At 39.5% G+C, this 26,235-nt stretch overlaps 1 protein-coding gene across 1 annotated transcript; it reads right to left on the bottom strand.

Moving 5' to 3' along the window:
- Positions 1-4,398: 4,398 nt before the first annotated feature.
- Positions 4,399-26,222, bottom strand: LOC137257541 (uncharacterized). Its single transcript, XM_067794866.1, has 10 exons — positions 26,136-26,222; positions 24,990-25,167; positions 16,486-16,663; positions 12,383-12,538; positions 11,860-12,004; positions 8,472-8,648; positions 7,308-7,526; positions 6,657-6,788; positions 4,803-4,919; positions 4,399-4,524 (listed from the first exon to the last, which is right to left on the bottom strand). The coding sequence occupies exons 1-10, from the start codon at positions 26,220-26,222 to the stop codon at positions 4,399-4,401; spliced, it is 1,515 nt and encodes a 504-aa protein (XP_067650967.1).
- Between the last annotated feature and the right edge of the window lie 13 nt (positions 26,223-26,235).

Raw genomic sequence — 26,235 nt, 5'->3', positions numbered from 1 at the left:
ATTTGGGGACGATGTGGTCTGGTATTATCATCTTGGAATACAAAATTTCGGCCGATAACTCTAGCCAATGGAGCCACAACAGGACGCAATATTTGGTCAACGTATCGCTGACCAGTCATGGCTCCGTTAATGATGACCAAATCTGATCGCCTGTCATGTGTAATCCCACCCCACACCGTGACAGTATCACCTCCATATCGATCATAGTCAAGAATTGCTGCTCTGGCATATCGCTCCCCGCTCCGACGCCAACAACGTTGTCTGCCATCTGTGAATTGTAGGCAAAACCTTGACTCATCAGAGAAAATGGTGTAACGCCAGTGGCGCATAGCCCGTCCCTGATGCTGCCTAGTCCATGCCAATCTTTGGCGCTTGTGGTGAGCTGAAAGGGTGACACCCTTAAAAGGCCGTCTTGCTTTCAGACGAGCTTGATAGAGTCGGTTTTTAACGGTTGAGGTTGAAATGCGTCTTCCAGTGAGTGTGCAGAATTCTCTATTGATGGCAGGGGCCGATTTAAACCTATCGCGTAGAGCAATTAACGTAACGAGACGATCCTGTCGTGGTGTCGTTGATTTTGGTCTACCACGCCCAGGTCTCGTTGCAACCCCACCCGTTTGACGGTACTTATCCCACAGGCGTGAAATTACACTTTTTGATTTACCCATCTGCCGGGCAACTTCACATAATAATGTCCCCCCTCTATTATCCCCACAATTCTCCATTTTGTTGCTTCACCGAGATACTGCCTCGGAGGCATTTCTGTCAGTAAGTGTCAATCTCTATTGCATTAGTGATTGCGACTTCTCCAGTACATTTACAGGAGTTAACTTCTGCATGCACGTGTAGCACGTGCTGGGCATGCATTATGCGAAATTCCATTGTCATTGGATGTTGCGTTTGGGAGATACGGCACGGTAACGGACCCTGTCACAGTCAAAGTCATCTACATTCAATTTCTTGCTTCCCTTATTTTCTGTCGGTAGTATATCTCCATACCCTGCTACACAGGCATTGCAATAGGTGTTGGCTAGAATTCCTCAATGTCAAACTGAGGGAGACGGTCTAGAGCAGTTTGGGGAGCTCTCGGTGACAACAATTGATGGAATTTTTTATACGCTATGCATGTTTCAGACATTAGATCTTTTATACAGTGAAATTGGTCAGCAACTGATCCAAAATGACATATGTCATCTGAGAACTTATCTCACTTTATAGTTAGCAAATTAATTTCGTGAAAATACGCGTTTCTCTTTTAATCGTACACATGAGATATCTGTTGAAATATTTTGCAATGTCAGTGCTCTTAACTCATTTTTTCGGTATTGATAGACATGACCTGTCATAAATACTTCAATGCGTGTGATTTTATCCCGTCATTACATGGGTCCGTGGGGCCAGCTGATGCCGCATCCGGAGAGTGAGAGCTAATTAGCCTCCTCGATACTTGATATTCAACTCATCAGTGAGTTCAAATTTATCGTCACATTAATGGTAAATTATGAAACAATACATCGGAGGACAGTAAAAGAACTAGATTATCACAGATATGAATTAAAACAAGTAACTAAATCTAAAACAGTTTAACTATAGATGACAGTACAATATAACAGACTATAGGCTGACAACAACTGAAGTTAGATCACTATACTAGGGACCATGAGGACACAGTACATTTGCTTCCTGCTGCATGGGCACAGGTGGAACGATGAGTCATCAGCTCAGAGTCGGTATAATGCGCTTGAGTCGGGTTAATCCCACCTGTCCGGTTTGTTTGATATGCCGACAGATAATCCCGTACAGGGGACTACCGTCTTGTCTTTGATGTAAACACTATATCCTGTATTCTAAATTAACATTATTTTACAAAGTGGTAAACCATATGTTTCCCGACTATCCTTTTGATCTTGCTCCAGGGAATGTTTCTGACGACAGTAACTACAATCTTAGGAATAATGAAATTATCAGACAGTAAGATGAAAATCTACTAACTGGCAATTCGTTTTTGTCCGACACAATTTAACTGTGGAATGAACTGCGAAAAATGCTTCCTTTGTTGGACAGTTTAAGAATCTAATCAAGCCATATGTTAATACCAGCATAATGTTCGATCTAAATGTTGGTAGTTGATTCTGTCAAATAACTCAATGCCGACTTCAACTGGGATGCAGTGACAGGTATATCAGATAATGACTGTTGCTGCTGCACACAAGGCCCAGAGCATGTATTCCACTATTTTCTCATGTGTCCTAAATATAATAGCATTTTCTATATGTGTCCTAAATATGATAGCATTCGATACGAATCATGTTTCTATGTAAAAGGTTTCTCTCTGTGGGATATGCTAAATGGTAATAACTCGATGGTGTCGGTCGTGAAGATGGGTATCTAGTCTCTGTTGCCGCCCAGTGTTGGGATGACGTTGTCGCCCGTCGTAGTCTTGATGTATATCTCTCGAAAGGTTAGTGGCGTGGTAGAACAGGTCTTGTCTTGGTTCTCGCTCTGTACAGAGACGATTGGTCTCTGTGGACTCTGTCACTGTTCCTAGACTAAATACAAATTTGGTAACCAAAGTAAAGTTAACATTGGCCTCTAGGACAGTTAGGAAAGAAACAAGGAACTTGTGCATGTGCCATAAATGCCAATGACATAAAGCAAACCCATCTCTTACTCCACTCCACCTGTCACCTTATCAGTAGAACAGTGTTGGCTCCGTGGGTAAGTGACAGCAGCTGACTGACAACTGAAGTGAGCTCACTGAAACTGGCTATAACGGGCCAGCAACCCAAGTGCAACATTTAAACTGGATCTCGTACATCGGATTACCTGACCGGACAAGTGGGACGACCCCCTTGAGCCATCCCCACAGACGCATACACGTCGCAATAGAAATGCAAAACCCAACTATGATTTAATCCTCTTTCTCCGTGACATTTGTCCACTAGAAATCGCACTAAGGACATGTAGGATCACCGTGCTTAGATTAGCACGATGTGCACATGCACGATGTTATATTTGCCAATGCTTTCTGTTATTTGATGCACAATCTTCGTGCAATTCATCTAGATGAGGTTTGCAATTGGTTCCCTCCAACCTGTGGAGAAATTCAGCTTCGATGTAACCACACGCCACGCCACGCCACGCCACGCCACGCCACGCCACGCCACGCCACTACGTACAGTGAGAGCATTATGAGAGTGTAAACTATTGAGGGTAGTATATATTCTGAACATCTAAACAGAAATAGTTTAAGTCTTCAAGACGTTCTAGATGATTTTTTATATATGACATTTCTTACCTCAAAGTATATCTTCATTTAACAGGCAAGCAAATAAATTTTAACGTTACCCTAAACAAACAGACCTAACATTGACATGTTTCAATCATACAGGATATACTGTAAGTTCTGAAGGTCTGAAACTCACGAGTAAAATAGCATACTATTTAACTTCTTGAAGTGGCATTATTTAGAAGTTGGAGAATAATATATGGACAAGCCTTATGGATGAACAACTTCTTTATTCAGTTGATATGACGTTTCGATACAGCTTTTTGTATCGTTGTAACTATTTAATTGTTTTACATTTTTACTTGACCGGACAATATTTAACACAAACATACCACGAAATAACGATAATGGTTCGAGTGAATATATTTGTGCGTGAAGCAAATACTGCAGATTGTTCAACCTTTTAACCTCGTATGCCTGTGGAAACATACATTTATAGTGGATGATATCACGGCGTTAACGTCACGTTTTCACTTGCCGCGTCTAACACTAATACAAAACAGGACTGTCGACAGGTGCATGTTACCTATCGACAGGTGCATGTTATCTTGACGTAGTCAGTCTGAAGTCAGGCCCTTCTACTGGATTCCTTTTCTGAGCCGTGTTTACAGGGGAGTTTGTCTCTGAATCAACAAACATATGGAACGTAGATAACCTCCAACACCCAAACCAGACAAAATAATCCTATTTGCCATTTTAAAAACTACATGCATTCATTCTAATCTAAAAATCCGACTTTCAGGTGTGACTGGCGCAGTGGAAGATATCTTAACGATTTCCTTTGTGAAACTTTGAAAGAAACAGGATGAATCGTCTCAGGATTGTTTTGGTGCATCTCCTTGATAAGTGGGTTACGACGGGAACAAACAATGAAAACAAACAAAAACCCACAACATTTGGATTGCGAGTGTGTACAAAGGTTAATACATGACGTTTTATATATAACAACTTCTTTTTACTCTTTATGCGACGTTCTAGAGCCAATTCTTGCTTCTTCATTAGGTTACAAGGTGGAAAAAGTACATGTAATGGAACAGAATGGTTCCTGTCCAAACATTTGCATGAATAAAAAGCCAGTACTATCAGTTTTGTCATTAAATGCACAGTTCTCCTCATGTCAAAGGACATATTGGTTTTGAGGCACAGATGATTCCCCATCTTTGTTCCCCTTCTACAGTCAGATGCAGTGTGTCCTTCCAGCCACCGATAATGTCATCTGAGTCTGTCTGGTGAAAGTCCTGCAAATTGTACCGAAAATGTTCAGATAAGCAGAAACACATTTTCCATGCAATGACTTTGTACGACATATAAAATGAGATGCAATGATTATTGATGCGTGAGGCGTTAGCAGAAAATATAATTTTCGTTTGTCTACAAAAGACATGTAATATTACGTTGCTGTCCATTCAAGCAATGCCAGACATAGATCCGTAAAAGTAAATATTGTTTTAGTAAAATGCAAAAGTCCACATCAACACAGACTGAAAAATCTATGGTCATCAGAAAATTAGGTTACCCCAATAAAACCAGTACGGCTTTCATGGATTTGATTGAGCTCTGTAGTAAGTGCTTCTGTGAAGACCTTTGTTTTGTCTTCAACTCTGACGTCTACAAAGCCTGCTTCTTCAAGACTCTGAAAGATATGCAACGCATCACGTTAGCAGCCATGGATCTTTTTTTTTCAAAATGCAAACATTGCATCACGACAGGTACATTATTTCAAAATATATTGTCCTTACTATTTCTGGAAATCATATGTCTGGTTCTTGACCTTCAAAGTTGCTGAACATATTTGCCCCTACTTGCTACAGAAACAGGTCGCTAAAGTCCATCGTCATTCGATGCTTGTGTTTGGATTTATGTCAAGAGAAGAGGACATAAGTTAGTTACTGCGACATCTGTTGAGGTAACACCGTGGTTTAGAACAAGGCTTTGATCCTTGCTGTCCGTATTTACTGTTGCAACTTGTTAACTCGATATGCAGCAAGGTATTCAAATACCGGTCACCTTTATATGAATGATAATGGACTGCTTAGAAACGCTTACAGATTATGTTCTGTATATACTCTTCAAGAAAAGAAACCTGATATACTGTGTTGGAGAATACTTACTGTGTGCATGGAACTGATTCAATCATCCTTATTTAAACTTTATTAGTATGTTTAGACATAACTGTATATATGCCAAACAACTGTTTTGTTCAGTTTAAGTATTAATATATACACTCTTTAAAAGACGGGAAACTTGATATGCTGCTTTGAAGTTTACTTAATTGATTTAATAGTGAATATAATATCAATGCTCAATCACGGTAAAATCATTAGTTTACAATTTTCCAAAACATGATTACCTTGGAAGTTTTTGTTAAAACACATACAGTTTACAGTAAAATGTAAGTATCTGGTCTGATCAAAATGAGTATCGATAACAGCTTGAAAGCAAAGGAAAGTTGATGCCGACTGACCACTGTTGTCCCTAGGAATGTTTTGACGCTTGAAGTGTTGTGTGCAGTTTTTGTATTGTCTGAGATGGCGTATTAAGATGCCGCAAACGTCTATCAAGAGTATCCCATAGATGTTCAATTAGGGACAAATCGGATGATCGAGTAGACCAAGGTAACATTTGAACATTGTTTTGCAGGAAGAAGTCCTTTCAAACACTTTGAGCATTGTCATGCTCCAACGATCAACTGCTGACGTTGCTGCAGCAAACGACGTGACGTTGAACTGGTCTTCTGGCAAAAAGTATGGTTTCCCATAGCCAGTGACATACTGTCTGGTCAGAGATTCGGCGCAGTCCAGGGATTTCAATTGTTGTGGGTGATGCGGCCGTGATGTACGGACAAAGATGTTTCAGTCGGATTTAGTGATCCAGGGCGGAGATGGTAACACGTTGTCGCCCTGATCTGAATCTGTCACTGATACTCCCAGTATTTGTTGTATCGGGTCCATAGGTTTGAGATGATCTGTGTGGACATGCTGAAGTGCTTTGCCACTGCTTTCTGAGATGCCTGTCCATGTAATCGGCCGATGGCGTTGTGGTTCTCTTGTCATTCTCTTGCCGTCTATGGCGACTTGAAGCAATATATGTGGAGAACCACTAATGTGGCATTTTCAGGTCTACAGTCATAGGCTTCACAATTTCAAGACGATCGTGCATTTTATGTGGGGTGGTTTGTGACAAATATTTCATTTTCAAACTGCTTCTACCTGTGTCAAGTTTCTCTTTGAAGAATATATATTTTCCACCGGAAAACTAATTTTAACACAGGCATTTATAGAAATACTTACGTTGAATAATCATTGTTCATATAGAGAAATGATGTGTGTAAGTTCAAAGGTTTCTCTTAACCATACAGCGTACAATATACCTTCCCATACTGTACGGGACTGTACAATGTGTAGCCTCTCTGTTTCACATACTTCCTGAAGACATCAGAATGATCATCGGTGCTGCTGCAATGGTCCGATATCAAGACTTTCCCCCCCGGTTTTAGCCATTTCTAAAACATAGAACGATTGTTTAATTTCCACAAATACTTTCAATGGACTGCACATAAGACCGATGTAATTCATATGCCAAACATATTTAATTGTTGTAAACCCGTGGAGATCTGACCCGTGGTTAGAACTGATCTTCAGTAACAAATGCTTGTCATACGAGGCGACTAACGGGATCGGGTGATACGACTCACTGACTTGGGTTACATGTCATCGTATCCCAGTTGTGTAGATCGATGCTCTTGATCTCTAGTATTTACAGACTGCTGCCATATAGCTGGAATAATACTAAATGTGGCGTAAAACTAAACTCACTCACTTCACAAAAAAAACGAACACACAAGGAACACCGTGGACAGATATAATGGTTGATTACTCAATTGATGTGACTATGTATTTCACTTTAAAGAACACCCAACTATAGTTCATGTGTTTAAGCCCAGAGTTCTAGAATTCCAATAGCAGGTGTCCGTTACACTAATTTGGAGTGGTATATTTAAAGACTCAATTGTTATACTGACGAAGAAGTTTCCAAACAGAGTCATCTTGTCAGCGATGGTGCATATGGAATCTCGACTGTATATCGCATGGAAAGACTCATTCGGGTAGTTCCTCTTCAACAAATCAGCAAACTCCAACTTCACTTGATCAGGACCCATGGCGTTTTCCTTTGTGTTTTTCTCTGCATGGCGCCTTTCTGTGATGGACGCCGTCACTCCAATGACCTTGCATCTGTATTTCTGTTAAAAGAGACATTTTAAAGTGTAAATAGATCACAAGTAGATTGTAACTTGCGACAGAGACAGGGTTAAACGTATGTCTCCTTGTACATATTAAAATTTGTTAATAAATTCTGACACCGGGTGTTCGTAAAACGTGAGTGTACCCTGCACCAGCAGTGACACCTTTCACAAAGACACAAACGCATACTAATTGTATGATATGGTAAAACAAGAAATACCATTTAAATATAATTTCAGACAAAATTGATTTGATTGCACCTACAAATGAAGTTTCACGAAATATTACTGATCTAATACTATTCACACACAGCGCAGATCTATACAATTCTGAAGATAATCATTGCAAATTGAATACTGTATACTTTGGCTATTACAATTATAAAAGTCCTACCTTCGCCATGTCTAGCGATCTGTCACCAAAACCACATCCGACTTCTAACACAGTGTGATGGGGTTTCAGGTCAAGCGTACCCACATTAACCTAAACATTTGAATTTATCGCATGTTACTCAAGCATTCGAAAAACTTTTAATAGCCCAACAGGCCATGGTGATGCCTATGAGTTGGGGTATTATGTTTTTTGTCATAATTATGAATTTTATCATATCTATTAGCCACAAGGCTGCAGTCTTTAAAATGTTTCGTTTTGTTTACAACGACTAATTCATATTTTCGTTCATAAATAATTTGATGCACCGAAGGAATTGTGTTGGAGTTTCATTGCGTTATGTTTAATCATTTCTTGAGGATGTGTTTCACTTTGCAGTATATTTGCACGCACCTTGTCAACACAAAAAATAGGTATATTTTCATAATGTATTTATGAATTTTTAACAATATACGTGTTGTAATTATCATCGCAAATATAAATTTTCAAATATGATAGTATTCATCTTGTATTCGTATCATCTGAATTCTGTTGATAGATATGTTACCATATACCTCGCGAATATCCAGGACGCCACCAAATATCGTACTGTTGAACACCCTCTGGTATCCATCCACAAGGTGTTGATAGGTCTCTTGTGACGCTAGGTCTTCTATCAATGTCTTGTTGCAGCCGTTGTCTCGCTTCACCTTTTGCAACAACCATACTATCTGGTTTCTGTTATTTTTTACCTGAAAATCAGAATTCGTCTGGTCAAATTTGTTGTGACTAACCAGTGCATTATTTAGTGACTGAAACAGCATTCGAAATGGACGCCGGTCAGAAGGCCCAGCGCCGGTTGTTATTGAATCGGACCAGCAGTTTCAAATATCTGCAGGCCCATGAGCCCTTCAGTACATTTTCATATTTTTTTTTCAACTGGAATTGACAAGTCATAGATATTTATTGTACTTAGGGCCTCCGGCCCATATGCAAGTAATGCAAGTATATTATCAGCACATTTTACAGACACTTGACGAAAGAAATTACAGTTCAGAAGAAGATATTGCCTCTATGGATTACAGCATGTTTTATATAGGGGGCAAGATTACGTATTACGTTTTCATTTGTTGAGGACAGAATGGAACCAAAGCACTTGAGTCATATTTTATTAGGTAGTTATTTGGGATATATCTTTTTTCTTTAAATCAGCATAATGTGGGCATACGAAAGCGAAGTGAATTTCATCTGCTATGACCTAGTTACATAATGAACATAGCCTTAAGCGTCTGTCTGTTGAAAGTCGGCTGCCCTTATTTACTGGTAAGTCGAATAAGCCCGATCGACGATTGAAAAATATGTGTCTGATATTTCTAGACGTCAATACAGATAGATATATAGCTGGTTGAGTGAAGCTCGTCATTTCTTCTATTCAAATGATATCCTGTCTAGACAGGAACGCCACTCTTGATCATACATGCTGACAGATTGTTCTCGAATATTGCTTAAGAAATAGGCTGATATTACCAATTGTTTGATTCAGCCATACAAATCCGAAACAATGAGGAAATAAAAGGTTTCTAATATGAGACGCCCATGTTGTCTTACCCGTATCATCTAAAAATACAAGCATGTCATAAGCTACGTTTTGGGGAATCTTTCCCATATGTTTATTTGTTATTTGTTGAATCTCCCACAAACCGTCATGTTACGGTGGCTTACAGTTTCACTTCCTGGTATTTCAATTTTGCACGCTGACGAACTGTTTTTGTAGGAAGTGTGAAATTGTTACAGTGTAGTCTATTTTGCTTCTATTGGTTTGACTTTAACTAAATAGGCAAGACAGAGAGAGACGGAGAGACAGAGGGACTGGGAGTCACAAAGAGACAAACAGAGATAGAAATGATTCAACTGTTAAGATAACGATGTGATTGTCATATTTGTTTAGGTCTGCCTGACATCTTCCCTGTTTCAGTACGACCCACCAAGCTATGATGAGTACATTTACCATGAATCTGCTAAGATTGATGGGTATAATGGTTTCACACTGCCTTTACCAATATCTATCACTTTGGTTTGCAATATTGTAAAATGATACCTGTTTCATTTTGTTTTCAAATGCTTACATACACACAGAGATTGGGGCTTACGCCGCTGATAGCAATATTTCAGGAATGAAACGGAGGGGGGTACACGAAACGGGTTTCACATGTTGTAACAACGTGGGTAATCGAACCCGGGTCTTCGGCGTGACAAGCGAACGCTTTACCCAGTATGCTACCCAGCCACTGTTATATTTCATTGTGTCAGCATTTGACTCCACGATCATAGGTTCCTGGCATATCCAAGGGACACTACTCTGCACAGTGAATTGGATGACCGAGCCACACCACGACTGAATATATATATATATATATATATATATATATATATATAGATAGATAGATAGATAGATAGATAGATAGATAGATAGATAGATATAGATAGATAGATATAGATATGTGTGTGTGTGTGTGTGTGAAGACATATATTAACCTTTGTGTATGCGTCAATAGAAGTAGACAGCACACATTCAAATCCATATGACATGTTTTCATCGCATGACATAGCAGCGGAAGTGAATAATTCTTCATATGTCGTCGCATGGCGGTAGATAGTTGGGTTGAATCTAACTGGATAGTCACCTGCAATGAAATGTATGTTGTTTCAGTCGAGCAATAATAAAAACGCACGGGAACAAATACATCCAGACCCTGGCAAAATTGATTAGTTACCAAACGTTCAAACTTTAAAGGTTTGTACGATGTGTTTGATCACCGTGTGTACATCAGCTGTCATATGTAATGTTACCTGTTCGTGAATGATACGCATAATGATTAACATGTAAGAATGTCGAGTTTTGATTGGTCCACGTGACTCTGATAAAATACCATGTACATCCATCACGATCCACCAGCGGGAGTATAAAAGTCGTATATTCCCCCTACGAAAGTCATATCACCCCGCTACGCCTCGGTGACGACGCAAAGTGAGAAAAGCGTGTATCGACAAGCCTTTAGTAACGTGCGGTGCATTGAGGTCAAACGATCAGCTGGTGTCAACATGGCAGCAAGTCGATTCGATGCGTGTTGTTTTGTTTTGATTCAGTGGAAACATTCAGCTAGATAAATGCGTTATCACATCGTGTCGAGGGAAATACGGGGTTTTATCAGTCCCTCCGGTTCGGGGAATACAACCTTACTCAGGACTGATAAAACCTCGTATTTCCCTCGACACGATGTGACAAGTTATAATATACAATAACTTGTCAGAGAAATAAGGGATGGTAACCCAAGAGTAAATAATTATAACATATTTATTGTACTTTCCATTTTAAAGGCATGAAAGACACGTTTAGCAACACTAATCAGTAGCGGTACATAATTAGTTTGTAACATTATCACACACTTTATCATATGTCAGCTAGCAATGGCATACTTTGGTAAATAACGATTTCTTACACGTAAATACTTTGGACAAATGAGCAAGATATGGTATTCATCTTGTGCATTGTAGATTAATTATTTATGATAACTGCATGCTGAATTTCTTCAAATCCTTTGTCAGAAACTAGCCACACTGTGGAGAGATTCCCAGACTGATATCGTGTTATATATACTTATGTCAATAATGGTTGTAATTTCTATAACACTACTAAACCTATTAGACTGTTCCATATTGGAACATATTATTGCTGATGTTACAAAGCTAGATGTATAAATGTCATAAATGGCGGTTATTTAATGTGTTTAAGGAGGAAATGTGGTAAGTTAATCACACGTGTGAAAGAATATTGTAATTTGTTCAGTAGTGTTAGATAAGACCATCTGGTAGCATGTCATCGTGTTGCCAGGCAACTGGACGTTCTTCACACTATCAACCACGGATTTGGTCCCTTAGCATGGTGAGAATTTTTCTGTCTACCAACACACCTGAACGACCCATGCAGGATTCTCTTATGAACAGATATCCATCGTCATCTAACCACTCTAGCACCTTCTGAAGCAGCTCCAGCACCTCCGTGTCCGACAAGTACATCAACAACCAGTTGGAGAACACAAGGTCCGCGCTGCAAAGTGAGCATCATCTCTGAATGGACGCTGGCTTTCTCTTGTCTATGCATTAACAAGCATTAACACCAAACAAGTGTTTCAATGATTACACCGCATGTAAATGGACAATGTCATTCGAATATCATCATATACCTTCGGATATGATCTTCACATTTATTTCGTAATGCTTTCAGGTTTTTTGAAGACAAATTATTGCAATAATAAGATTACGTTCCACATTGGACACTGTGCAATAATTTGGCATCACTGATGTCAAATACAATATGTAAAGAATGGACAGGGTATCTGGTATGTACAAAAATAGGGAGCCAACTACTGACTCAATTTCGCTGGATTCTTTCATTAATAACGGAGAACAACTTGATAAAGATCACCTTCTGTTGTCTCTTTGAAGTTTAGTGACATCTCCACACTGGAATTCGATGTTTCTGTAGTGATTGTTCACAGTTTTATTTTTTTCAATAAATTCATTCATGAAATCGATGGCAAACACGCTGTAGGCTGACTCAGCAAACGTAGATGTATATCTCCTGTGAATGCAAAAAACATAACATTAATGTGTATGTGTAAGTGATCACGTATTACAATACGTATCTCCACCAAGCATAACAAGTGGAGCTAATAATAATATATATATGGATAAGTATGAAGTAATAATCAGACAATGTATCATAGCCTTGAATACATTTATGAAATGATATTGAAATTATTCCCATTAATATTCACTTTTTAATGCGTGACAACTATACAGCATACATAATAGTATCAACACCTTTAGAAACACCAGAAAGCAATATACAAATAGTAGAATCTACCTTTTTCGCAAGCATTTTGCATGAACTTGGGCGATGGGGAAGCTATCACATAACATTCATTAAATATCTTGCCAGTTAATTTTTCTTGCCTCTTTTGAAGTTTAAATCAAGCAGTGATAATAATACGTCCCCTCTCAACCGTTTATACATGCCAATCAATTCGGAAGGGCGGGGTTTGATTCATGCACATGTAGAGGCTCTTCATGGCGGAATGTTGTTGTGGAATATTTATTTATCGGATGATCCTCTGGTGATGCATGTCAAGACATGACGAAACCAGGAATTCCACAGCAATTCTAAGCAGGCCCAGGTTGTTAGACACAAACTGAAATTTGAGGTTGCCTTTATTGATGGCAGTGTACTGCTGGACGATATAGCCATGGGAATATACCCGGTGAAGTTATTCACTAAGTCGGTCATTTGTGGAGATGCTTTCTGAGAAGCCATAGCATCGTGTGTACTTGCAGTGCGTGGTGCAGTATAGCAATCCAACCGACGCCTTTGCCTGGATGAAGTCGGCTGGTCTCAAATGGGATACTGAGGGCTTCGTGTTTACTGCCTAGTCACTTTCCACTCACACCCGCCTAAATGTGAGTCTTACAGAAAATATTAGCATGAAACTTCGATTGTATCATATATTTACAGAGACTGCCCAACTCCTTGTCAGTGGATGCCCTTCCTTGGCACAAACAGGTTATCTTAAAAGACATGATGGCATGGCTCGTTGATTTTACTACCGTCCCCGCCATGTCTGGAGCTTTGACGGACCTTGTCTTCGAAATGTCTCGCTTGCATCCCAAGTACACATTGTTCTCGGTGCCCTTGGTTTGGTACCTCTTGAACTCTTGGCGCAGATCAGGAGTGTGCCAGGATTCCCCAAGGGAGCACAGCCTTTCTAACACTCTTTCTAACGCAGAAGGCTGAAGTGTTGGGGAGTCTACATATTCTTCAGATATTTCTTGGGCCCTGAGCTGATATGAGCCTTACAATATCTGAACCCTCTCTCCGCAATTTTCATTTGAATCCTTAAAAAAGAAGAATAGGGGTACTTTTATAGCGCTCTAGGCGCATAATAGTCACAGTTCATGATTACTATGGATAACCTTAGCTACCAATGAGGCACTAGTAGGTTATGGTCGCATGACTTATCCCCACCGGGTGAGACCACATGTATGTGCTTCATTGTTGGGCAGGACTGAAGTCCAAGAATCTCTCAGGGGTCAAACTGTCTTACACGGTCACCCATCCAAGACTCACCACCCCCAACATTGATTAAGGAGGTTGGGTGCCATGGTTTGTGATATTTTTTAATATTAACCATGTGTGGATCTACTTTACACAGAATCAGTTTATATTTTTTTCAAGGAATACTGAAATATCTTAAGAAGATAATATCAAAAGAACGCATACTAAGAAATAAAAGTAAACAATTTATTTTTAGGGAACGTTTATTGACATTACTGTTTACAGACTTAAGCATGTCTTGCTTGACTGTGTTGAATATTCCATCACAAGGGACAATTATTTCCAATCAAGAACTATGAAGGACCTTTTTAGTAACGTAAGTTCTGATGTAATTATTGCATTTTTAAAAGAACTAGATTTGTTGTCTGACTTGTAAATAAATAAGTATTTTATGATTGGAAGTTGAATTAGTAACTGAGATTGTTAGTGGCTGTATCCTCGAGGGGGGTTGAAGTACCGTAAAATTATTGTCCTCCTGAGTGGGTACGTAAGTCCCAAAACATTTGAAGTCAAATTTAATCTTCCATTTTGTTTACCCGTAGTATTTCTGTCATTTTCATTTGTGGCTAATCTTGCATACAATCACCAGCAGCTGAGGGGATGGTGTAAATCCAGCTAGGGACCATGCAGGTAACAGAAGTACTGTAAGTCCCCATGGCCTCTAGTATGGTGATCTACCTTCAGCTGTTGGTGATCTATATAGCCTGTTTTTATATTGTATTGTCTGAATAGGGATATTAGTTTTAACTTTTCACTCTAGTTTTATTTCTTATTGTGATATTCTAGTTGTTTTGCTGTCCTTTGTCGACAAGTTTTTACCATATACATAAATACCTTTTTTAAGAATGTTCTCGTCACGATATGGCCACAATATTGCCGATGTGACGTTAAATATAAACTCACTCACTCACACTGTTTACAGACGGTGCCCCTTGCGGCACCACTTGTCAAACAGATGCCGTGGTAACTTCCTATCATTTATTAAATAATTAGATTCTAGACACATTTAACAATTTCTTCACATTTTGATATTTAGCATGCAACCTGACGTTCAACTCATTTGATAAGTGTACTATCGGCACAGGGCCACAAACCACAGGTGAAAACGATGCTACTTATATACACACGTGAAACGTCTGGTTTTATCTTACCCAGGCGAGTTCGAATTTGTCTTGGGTCAACCAGCAGAAAATGGGTACCATGGGGGATAAGCCGTATGAATATTCACCCTCTGGTGCTGCAGAGGCTGCTTGGGTTAACCGGGATACTAATGTCGAGTCTGGACCGGGCAGTTCATTGATCAACAACATGAGCATCGATCTGCACAACTGGGAACCGATGACATGTGCCAACCAAGTCAGGGAGCCTGACCATCATGATCTCCACGGATAGATCTATGTATGAGATTTCACAGCGATCGATAAATCAAAATTACGGACGTGCCTGATTTATATTTCACCATAGAAACGAGGTTCCGGGGTTGAGTTAACAGGGGTACTAATGTTCATCATGTTGTATGCGCTTAGAACATGTCCTTGCAGCGTGGAGTTCTGTGCTGTTTGGGCAGCCTTATAAGTATACTTAAGTCAAAAAGGAAACTTCACATTCTTTCTTCTTGTCACTATAAAAGAACAAGAGACGGTAGGATGGTTAAATTGTTATTATTTTAAAGCTGAGATCCGTGTAATGTACTCGATACACTGACCGTGCCACAATCAGTTCCATTGGGCTACACCGCCGTTCCAAAACATTCGTATACAGAAGGTCAAATCAGACTATGGACGTCGAGAATGGAGACTGGCAGCCCGCAACCAATTTCGGTCTGTGAGGACAGTCGACATCTAAACACCTCAGCCCTGGTTCGTGAGCCGGTAGAAATCTGTCACGTAGGTGACGTAGGACGAGTTGGAGGTCTTCTGCTCGGGACGTCGCACGTTGATGACCCTACCTTGGGCGATCAGAAGTTGTAGCAGTTTGTTGTAAACGACTTCGCAAGTTATACAAAGAACGACGGCTGGATCCCATTGCTCTTGCGACGTCAATAACTGATCATCCCGCTTGCAACATGCCAACGGCACTTTCATGATGCACATTTGACAATGGCATTTACAGTACCATTAGAACTGTGGTTTAAAAGTGTTTTCTCAGTTCTTGAGACCAGTGCAAACACGTGCAAATGAAGAAAAGTTCGATGCGAAGATCACGTGATCGACTGTACGTGCAAAACCTGATTAACGTCATTTGCACGACGAATGGAGGCGTTTGCTAACGTTTTTCTAGAGTCGAAAGATAGGAATCCCATTTCGGATACATAGATGTATCATCAGAGAAAAACTATTCATTATTTTTTAAAATTACATTTTATGAAGTTTCTTTTTTTACTCAGTTTATTTGAAGAAACATGTCGAAGTACCCACCCAATGCCTGCGCCCAGTTCGATCACCCTCTTGCCAGTGAAGTCCGGTAGATAGGATAGTATCTCCGGCTCTTCCAGGGAAGCAAGTTTCTCACCTCCTCTGTCCAACATCATCTCAACGACGGAAGCTGATGGTGTGGAAAATTCTTTCCAGTAGTCTGTCATGGAGACTCGGCTACCTTAATGTAGAACATTAAGTGAAGTTAGTGTGTCATATATTCCAAACTCACATTGTTGTTAATGCATTCATGAACATGTCACTTTAATTAAAAAGGTACATTTGAGTGAAGGAGTTACGCTTTACACCGCACTCAGATATATTCCAGGTATATGACATCGGTCTGTAAATAATCGAATCTGGGCCAGACAATCAATTGATCAACAGCATGTGCATCGATCTGTGCAACTGGGGACCGATTACATGTGTCAACCAAGTCAGCGAACGTCAGCCGCATCTAGAAGAAATTTTATGGACAGCAACTGTGTTATTCGTGAGAGCGACGTTACGGTACAAACTCTTGTACCATTTCAAGCATAACATTTTTATGCTTGACGATACAAGACTCTGTACCTTAACGTCGATCCCACTAAAAGACGTTGCTATCCGTAAAGTTCTTTGAACCCAAAGACACTAGCTATCTAGTTCACGCACTGTATCGCGGTCTCGGGCATATATCATATATGTTGATGACAGTATCTTACAGTATATTCTAGGTCGATGAAAAAAACATGTTCGCAGATGAAACTATCTTCTACATAGTTGTGAGAATAATCTGCAGAGATGAAAGTTCCATCAACGCAAATATGATAAATCATTTTAGACCAATGCGCAGACATCCAAACCACATTCAAGCTAAAAAGATTTAAGTGAGATATATAATTAAAAAAAGGAAGGATCACATCATTTGAAAGGCGTATTAAAAGTCCCTTGAAGGAAAAAGCGATATCAGTAATGTAGAAACAATCCACTCCTATTCCGGTAGAACCGATATTATTAATCTGCAGGGTATTACGTGACGAGATGCCATAGTGAAACCTGTCTTACACTGAACTAAAATAAAATAAGACATTTGTAGGATCCCACATATCCACCCCAAAGAAGAAAAGCGGTGCTAACTGCAGACAGTTTTACCCTGATCAATTCATGCTGTCTTTGCGATGCTATAAGGTTAACAGTATGATAATATGACGATCCAATTTCACTCGTTACCCAGGCAATTTGAACAGAGTTACTATCTTCAGGTCAAACCACATGTCTTAAATGAAGTCCCTAAAACACACTCGAGTCAAGCTTGTGGCAAGTCGATTTCTCTTGTATTAAGATATTAAAGATATTTTCAACTGATTTAAACATATGAGTATGCTGTGTAAATAACGTTCAAAGACGTCGGTAAATAATTACCCGTGACCACCATTACTTACTTCAACTGATTTGTGGCCTGGGTTTTGTGCACATGACCACATGCCAGCACTCTCTCCGGCATTTGATGAATCTTGGCTCAGAGACCTCACACATTTTCGTTGTAATCAATGTCAGACAAAGGTCTTTACACAAGAAACGATAGATTGGTCGATCTAGTGAAGACACAGACACAGCAGGATTATGTAGTCTGGTGTCATAACAAATATACAAAGTGAATTTCCTGAATATAATTGACACTGGTCGCACTTTTACTAATATAACATGTATTCTTGTAAAATGGGTCTGGTTTACCATTGAAACATCATTCTTTGTGTTGTGAACTGTCTGTAAGCTGAACGATTAATTTACTGCTGAAGCTAAATTTATGTTCTGAACAGATGTATGATTGGTTGGTTCTAGCATCAATGAATGTTGCGACATGAAATATCCTAACAATGATAATTTTCACAAGCGAAGCATGAAATAACAATTTGTTTAACGCGTAAAATTGTCATTATCACGCACTGAAATAGGAGTTAGTCATATTGCAAATGTGTCTCACTTTTGGGCCTTGGGCATGATTAAATTTACAAGAACGAAAATTGGATTATATATTGATCATTAAGTGGGAAAGGGATTGAAAAGGAGCTATGATATTCATCATTGTATGCTTACGTTATGCATATTCATGCTAATGCAACGACACACTGCAACTCTTACATCAGTTAACATTTGATATTGACTCAATCGTATCAAAATCATCGAAGTTTTCAGTGCGACTGTATGTACTATCCAAAAGTAACAATGTGACATAAAGAGCTACGTATATCCCACTCACACAGCGTAAAATGTGTCTAAAGACCCGTGATGTATGCATTGACAATGCATTCTTGTCACCTGCTTAACTATTTACATATCAGTGAGTGAGTGAATTTAGTTTTACGTCGCACTCAGCAATATTCCACCTATATGCCGGAGGTCTCTAAATAATCGACTCTGGACCAGACAATCCAGTGATCAACAACATGAGCATCAATCTGCAGCAAGCCTGACCAACTCTTACAACAAGCATTGTCGCCTTTTATGGCAAGCATGGGTTGCTGAGGCCTGTTCTACCTCGGGGCCTTCACGGGTCTATTTACATATGAAACTTTCATCACCTCTGACAACAGCTGCACTATTTTCAATTACTTTGACATTCACATGTCAGAGATTACCGCATTTACGTCGTGATATTCCCATACATATTTCACTGAATTTATGCATAGTTGGTCACATAATTATGCAGACAGTTAACTACAATAGCGACTGCTATTCACAAACCTGACAAATTCCACTATATCCAAATAAATATGATCGCCTCGGGCCGGGCGTATACCAACTGCCATCTGTTGAAATACTATACACAAGCGTAACGTATATAACAGGAAGTGTGGATTGATATCGAATAAAACATAGTGGCCTTGGCATATTACATTCATCGTACTAAATGTAGTTAAGCCATGACAATGGTTATGGCGTTACCAACCTACACGTAGAAAAAACCTACATTTGGATTATTGTTTTTTCTGGCAGAATAAAAGGTTATTTTCAATCCTACTTAAACACGGCTGTGTATCTATGGAAACAAAATCACATGCTCAATATGTCAGTTATCGGTTCCATAGATATGCGATAGTCAGAAACATAAAGAAAGCGAGGCTAATTAGCCAACTTCCTGGAGCTGAGTAACATCCAGATTACCAAGGATATGTCAAGCTATGTGGCCGGCATGCAGATGGTGCGGCAACACCATAGGCAATAGCCCAGAATCTTCTTAACAATGAGAACTTTTGCCTTTGTATTTATGTTTTGTCTATTGTTTTTACAATCCTGTCTGAATCTGTCCAAAGTCTTATTCGTTAGCCTTGCTCTGATGTTCTTGGCGTTGTTTCTATATCACCACAAAACATGTTCTTCCAAAAGGCCCTATTGTTGTCAATTTTGAGTTTAATGTCAGCAGCTGATGATTATACAGTGTTTGTATTTTACCTTCACCTCTGTATGTGGTGCTGTACATCGGCAAGTATACCGTGAGTTCTTTACACATGATCCACCGTGTCTGGAACAGTACTATGACATTTCTTTCTCACCGTGGTATCGAATGCTGTGAAATCAATGACGTGCCAGGTCACAAAAAATAGGATATCCCCTCTACAAATAATTCCGGTTGGTCTGCAACCATGCCATAAACGATAGTATTTGATGGTTCCGTTCGTAGCCACGTTGTACGAGTGCGCTGTATGCCAGGTATTCTACAGGTTATTCCTGATCCAGACTTGCCCAAGTCTTTGACAGTAGCGGTGAATTCGAAATTGCCTTTACTGTTTCTGAAATGTGTCACCACACATTCAGAGAGCGTTCGAAACAGTCGCCGGCCCAGAGACCCAGTGCGGGTTGTTACTGTATCGGGCCACTAGTTTCAAGTATTTGCAGGCCCTTGTGTCCTTCAGGAAATCATCTAACATTTTTTTCACTTATTCTTTTTTTTCTTCTTTTTTTTCTTTTCTTTATATACGTTCCGGAATCATCCATGATCCACTATGTTATTATTTACAGTTTCACTTTCTGGTATTTCGGCGCTTCGGATATGTCAAATAAACGATTCTCTCTGCGCCAAAGGCTTCGCTAATTGATTTTGTAGCCTTACACCATGGGTCCACATATTTCTTTCAGAACCTGTAGATTTTAGGACCTGCAAGTGCCAGCAGGCCCTGATGGCCAACCGGCAAATACAAGAATTGCAAACACTGCCTTCAGGCACCCTGATGTTTGAATCTGTCAACTTAACAAAACAGCTTCTTTGCGCTTTCATTGTCTTTGTGGAACCTGTCAAGGCGATGAATATTCCTGTTATATTTGTTACATATATACGAGTACGCTCATTCAGAATTCAGACCTTTGCACCCATGTCTAATTGTGCGTTCTAAAAGAGAACCGTTTTCAAATCAGGCTTGCCTTCAATGCGTAATCATGAGAGGTAGGAATAACTTCAGAAAAATAATAATGTCGATGCCAGTTATTCCTCCTGACCTGGAGACTGGGTAGAATCTGATTAGCTTACATATTGCACTGATGGGTAGTACCATTTTGTGTCGGCTCACATGGGCATTGTCCGTGCAATGCTGTTTGACGATATTACGTTGACGATGTTTTAGGAGTTACTGATAAGGTAATATACACACAAAAAATCTCTGATGAAAACCTGTCATAATTACAGGTGAATAATTGATTAGGCAGCGTATGTTTATGACGGGTGCCACCGGGTGGGCAGGGTACGGCATCATACGCTTACTATTTCGCGAACACCTGGTATGACCACTACTCCACAAACACATGCTCTGTCATCATTTCGCATAGTGACAATCACTGGGTTGTCTGGTCCAGACTCGACTTGTTTACAAACAATATCGTATAGCAGCAATACAGCTGAAACAAATATGAATTTATTGACCTTGAAACATTTAATGCCTTTCATCAGTGTTATTTTATTGATGTGATTTCACCTAGTACCACTGTAACAAAATGACTGATCGTAGTTTTATACAAGAACGAAGATGGTACAACTGAATAATGTCAAGGAACCTATCATCACAACATCATTTACATTGTATATGCTTCTCCATAAAAAATCATCATTGTTTCCTAAACTCTCTGACATGTCAATCAAGATATAACACATGTTACTTACAGTCTTGTTGATTCATTTCAAACCTCTAGAAAAGTCCCCACAAATGCGGTGCCAGTGAGTCCAAGTTCCGGCTGAGAAAAAGAGCGATGAACAATATTGTTGTCAGCACAATTACAACACGATATACAACCAACTGGAAAAAAACGCCTATTATTGGTTGACATCATAGCTTGACTAAATGTAAATGTTAATATTTGTGGTAACTGAATCTGCATAGTGCAGATTATATTTATATTCAGTGTACTTGGAGCTGTACAATTTTACCTCAAGTTCAACTACCGTTTGCGGAGATTCAGAGGACATTGACAAGTTATAGTTTCCGGTCCATTTAATACAAATATGCATCATCTTCCTCGACATTATTTCATTGTCAGGTTATAATTAGTTTGTTTGCTTGCTTGCTGTCACTAAAGCAACAAGACCATTATGTGAGCAATGTAAACACGTGTAAATACATTCTGACGTGCGTAGTTCGTTAAACAGTGGAGTACATTATTCGGCCTCACTTCGGCGATTGTGTTACGTCTCTGTATTTCGATCCAAATTGATGGGTCTATATACAATTTAATCTTTAATTTACTTCACTGTAAAGAAGAAGGCCGTGCGGGACAACTTAGGAATGGCCAGCGAGTCCTAACTTGACACACAGAAGGGAGCAAGCTACAAAGACATAATTAATATCACTGGAAAGATCTCGAGGAGATGAACACGAAAAGTTCATGTGCCAGTTAATAAGCTCACAAATTGGCTCTGAAAATGCATTTCTGCAGAAATTTCTGGCAGAATCTTTTTTTCTACAGATATTTCTGACGAAAGCTTTTTCTGCAGAAATTTCTGGCAGAATTCTTTTATTTCACTACCAGAATTATCTTAATTTATCAAAATTAGAGACTATCTTTGGATACCTGATTACGGACTTTCTTTAGATGATGTGTTCTTGATAGTACAGTCATAGTGACAAAACTATCTAGACAAATACCATTCTGTGTAAATACATTTAAACGTATTTAAAAGGTATTTTTGCATCAGAATACAAATATCTGATTCATCAGCAGGAAACTGAAAATAGACAGAATAGATGATGTTTTGCATGTATTTGTTAACTTCAGGTGACAAAAAAAGGATGATGATTATGTTAATACCTCCAAGACCGGTATGAGGAATATGAACAATTCATATCGTTATGCCATTAGATGTTTTGGTTCAGTTCTGTGTTAGACGTATTCCATACACTGTTTCAGGCGTACTTCTTGGCAAAGAGGCCAGATGAGGCAGACTTTAACAACCAGCACCCGTTCGTTTACTACTGTTTTTAGTAGTTAATGCCTCCTGATTATTTGCTTCACGGCTGCGCTGTTTGTTGTTCTTAGTTCCCACCTGGCCCAATCCAATTATCTACTTGGTATTCAAGTACATGATGTTTGTCACAGCATTAAGTAATTCTTATCACTTGGTTGTTGGCACTGTTACTTTGAACATGGTGTAAGAGCCAACACAGAAACGTTGCTGCACGCAGTTAACACGAAGTTATTATTAACATAACCCGATAACGCGTATGCGTGTCTTACATTCTTAACGTAAGTTGAAAAAAATAATGAAAGTCTTGCGCCATGCTTGAGTTGTGAACCGAGGGTTAAGTTGTCATTACATCGGTGATGGTTAAAAAGACCTGCGGAGTAACATGTTACGTTCAGCCGTCTCATAGGGGGACGGACAAAATCCCATAAGAAAAAATTCTTTGGACAAAATCCCATTCAAGAATGACTAACGTGGTACAATATCCCGTTTATATTTGTTATTGCTACCCTTTTTCACCAAGACCCCAGTGAGTTAATTATCATTTCATCACGACAGAAGCTAGTGAGATAAGTTGATTGGCGTGATTTCGTAACAAAGGCAAGTGGTTCAAATGTTAAACTGTATAAATGTGTCTGTGATGATGACAGTTTATATCACTGTTCTAGTGTACCGTCGTCATATTATCAGTTACATGTTTTTAAAACAGGAATAGAAAGACTTATGTTAGTCACGCGTGGATTCGTACAAAATGCAGTGTTAAACTGTTTGTAGATATTCCAATCATTATGATTCACCCATCCACTTCTAAGCATATACAATAGAAGAAGGTGTTATCCATAAATATTATTTATTGAAATGTTGGGTTTTGTACGTACAGAACTTGAAACTGACAATCTGAGTTTGCACCCAGTTCCGTCCGACCCAGTCATCCGGGAAAAATGGAGGTAATTTGTTTGCAACCCACAGGCGTAATGACATGTCATAAGTACAGGAATCTGCCTCACTGTGTAATTACATAATGTGACAGAGACAGACCCCAGGTGCACGAGCCATAAATCAATGTAGTTTGTTTATGGTGATAGTCATTAGCATTGTTGTCATTAGCAGACAAGCAGAGTGACAGGTGACAATAAACAGACATTGCGTTTTGTCTATGACAGAGACTGCTTGTCATAATCAATATATTTTTCCATACACATGATTTAAAACATTTCAGTTTTCAGGCTGAACAATGAAATTACCATTTCTAATACTATACATTTTTTTTTAAAAACATGGGTTGCAAATATGCAGGTATTGTACCAGTATATCGTTATTACTGCCGACCCAAGATGCTTGTAACCACAAGAAACATCTCTTGTTCTTCAACTTCGACCGCAACGATAATCCTGCACACACCACTTGTGTTTATACGAGTTGGCTTCCCGGTTCAAACTAATCACTGCACATGTGCTATGCTCTTATTGTTTAAAGCCCGGGTATATGCGCAGTGTAATTCCCCTTCTTAGTATTCACAGGGACTTCATTTGAACGTTGTATCAAATTTTCTTTATTGGAATGCGAAGCAAATCTTTAAAACGCTATCGCTAGAGTTTGTAGACAGACAGACAGACAGATAGACAGATAGATAGACAGACAATTGCTTAAACACATATTCTTGTCATTGATTTTCTTAGCTCTGAGTTGGACTGTAGTTCTATGAGCATGTTATTTCTAATGATTACTTTGCAGCCAAAGAGTGTTAATTTTAATATCAACGAGATGCATATATATATATATATATGCCCGGGCTTGAAACAGTATGTAATGGCAAGGTGATTGATACTGATGATATAGACTGTGAAGCTGAGGTTTCCTTTCTAGAGAAAACGAGACATCTGTTACAGTTGTCCAAACGCGAAGATGTAAAGTGGGTGTCAAGATATTGCGTAAAATAGATGATGTAGTTTCTACTGGCAACGCTCAGATAATGATGAAGCTGAGAGAAAACGAAATGGAGATAGTTTTACAGGCATTTCTACGGAAGCGCATTAGGGCCACGGTGAAAAACTTCTTTAGTCTCATTATCTCCTACGTAGGGCATAGTATCTCCTAATAAGTCCTGCGTAGGAGATACTAAGTCCTATGTAGGACACAATAAGTCCTGCTGTTCTCAGAATTGTGTGCAGTGGTACACTCTGTCTCATTGCAGCGCTGGTGGAGGCCATCCTGATGTTGTGTGGTGTGAATATACCAATGTCCTGACCACGTACCTGCAATACACGTTTCACCCATCTTGACACTGTGGCCTTCGCTACACGTCTGTGAGGTTTCGTGTAGCCAATCAACAACTGAGTTCCTCCTGCCCGTAACAAAGCTGTTCTGTCGAGGTATTCGCGCATAACTGTCACAATACACAAGCGCCGGTCTTTCCTCCCATGTTGGTCACATAGGCAACAGCTGTGGTATTATCAATCAAAAGTTTAATGTGGCACATAGACATGTTTGAACAAAAAGTTCGAAAAGTGAGGAAAGCCGCAAATAGCTCTAAGTAGTTGATGTGAAGCAGTGCTTCTTCGCGTGACCAATGACCTTCTGTCGATTGACCGTTGCACGCTTAGGTGTCATAACTGATTTGCTTGGGTGTACGATAAACCGAGACGCGTGAACTGTTCTGCAGTTTCCTGCACAAACACACGACACACACTCTCGTCATCACCTGAGATAAATGAATCATTAATGGAACCAACGTTCATATGACCCATCTAACGTAGGTATGAGTACGGAGTTTTAAGAACTTTAGTAATGTATCTAGGAGCAGAACTTAGGGAGCGCTGTGAACTGAAACAACTGCCCTTCCCACGTGAATTAAAATATTTCTGGTGATCTGGATGGACTGGCACTGAGTAGTACGCATGTTTTAAGTCAGTAGTTGCCATATAACAATCTTTTCCGACTAAGGAGATGGCGGCGGAGAGACTTTCCATTTTAAAGAGAACTTAGTCAATATTTTCGTTCAAATGTTTCAGATTGAGGATGAGACGATATGAGCCGGCCTGCTTGAGTCTAATAAAGATTGTTGACACGTATTGTCCAACTTCATAGTCAGATTTGACTACGACGCCTTTGTCCACTAAGTTGGATATCTCGTAGGAAATAATGTTACATTCCTTGGCACTGAAGCTAATTTCACGTGGAATTTCAAATAGCTGTGGGATAGTATCAGTCTGGATGCACCAACCTGACACGGTTTGCAAGATAAAATCGTCTGATGGAAGTGTCTGCCATTCATGGGCAAAGAATTGGAGCCTGTCCGCCTGGAAGCCATTTTGCTTTACACT

This window comes from Haliotis asinina, chromosome 12 (genome assembly GCF_037392515.1).
Source record: "Haliotis asinina isolate JCU_RB_2024 chromosome 12, JCU_Hal_asi_v2, whole genome shotgun sequence".
NCBI classification, from domain to species: Eukaryota; Metazoa; Mollusca; class Gastropoda; order Lepetellida; family Haliotidae; genus Haliotis; species Haliotis asinina.
Note: the sequence above shows the minus strand (reverse complement) of the source record. Positions and strands in the feature narration are given on the sequence as shown.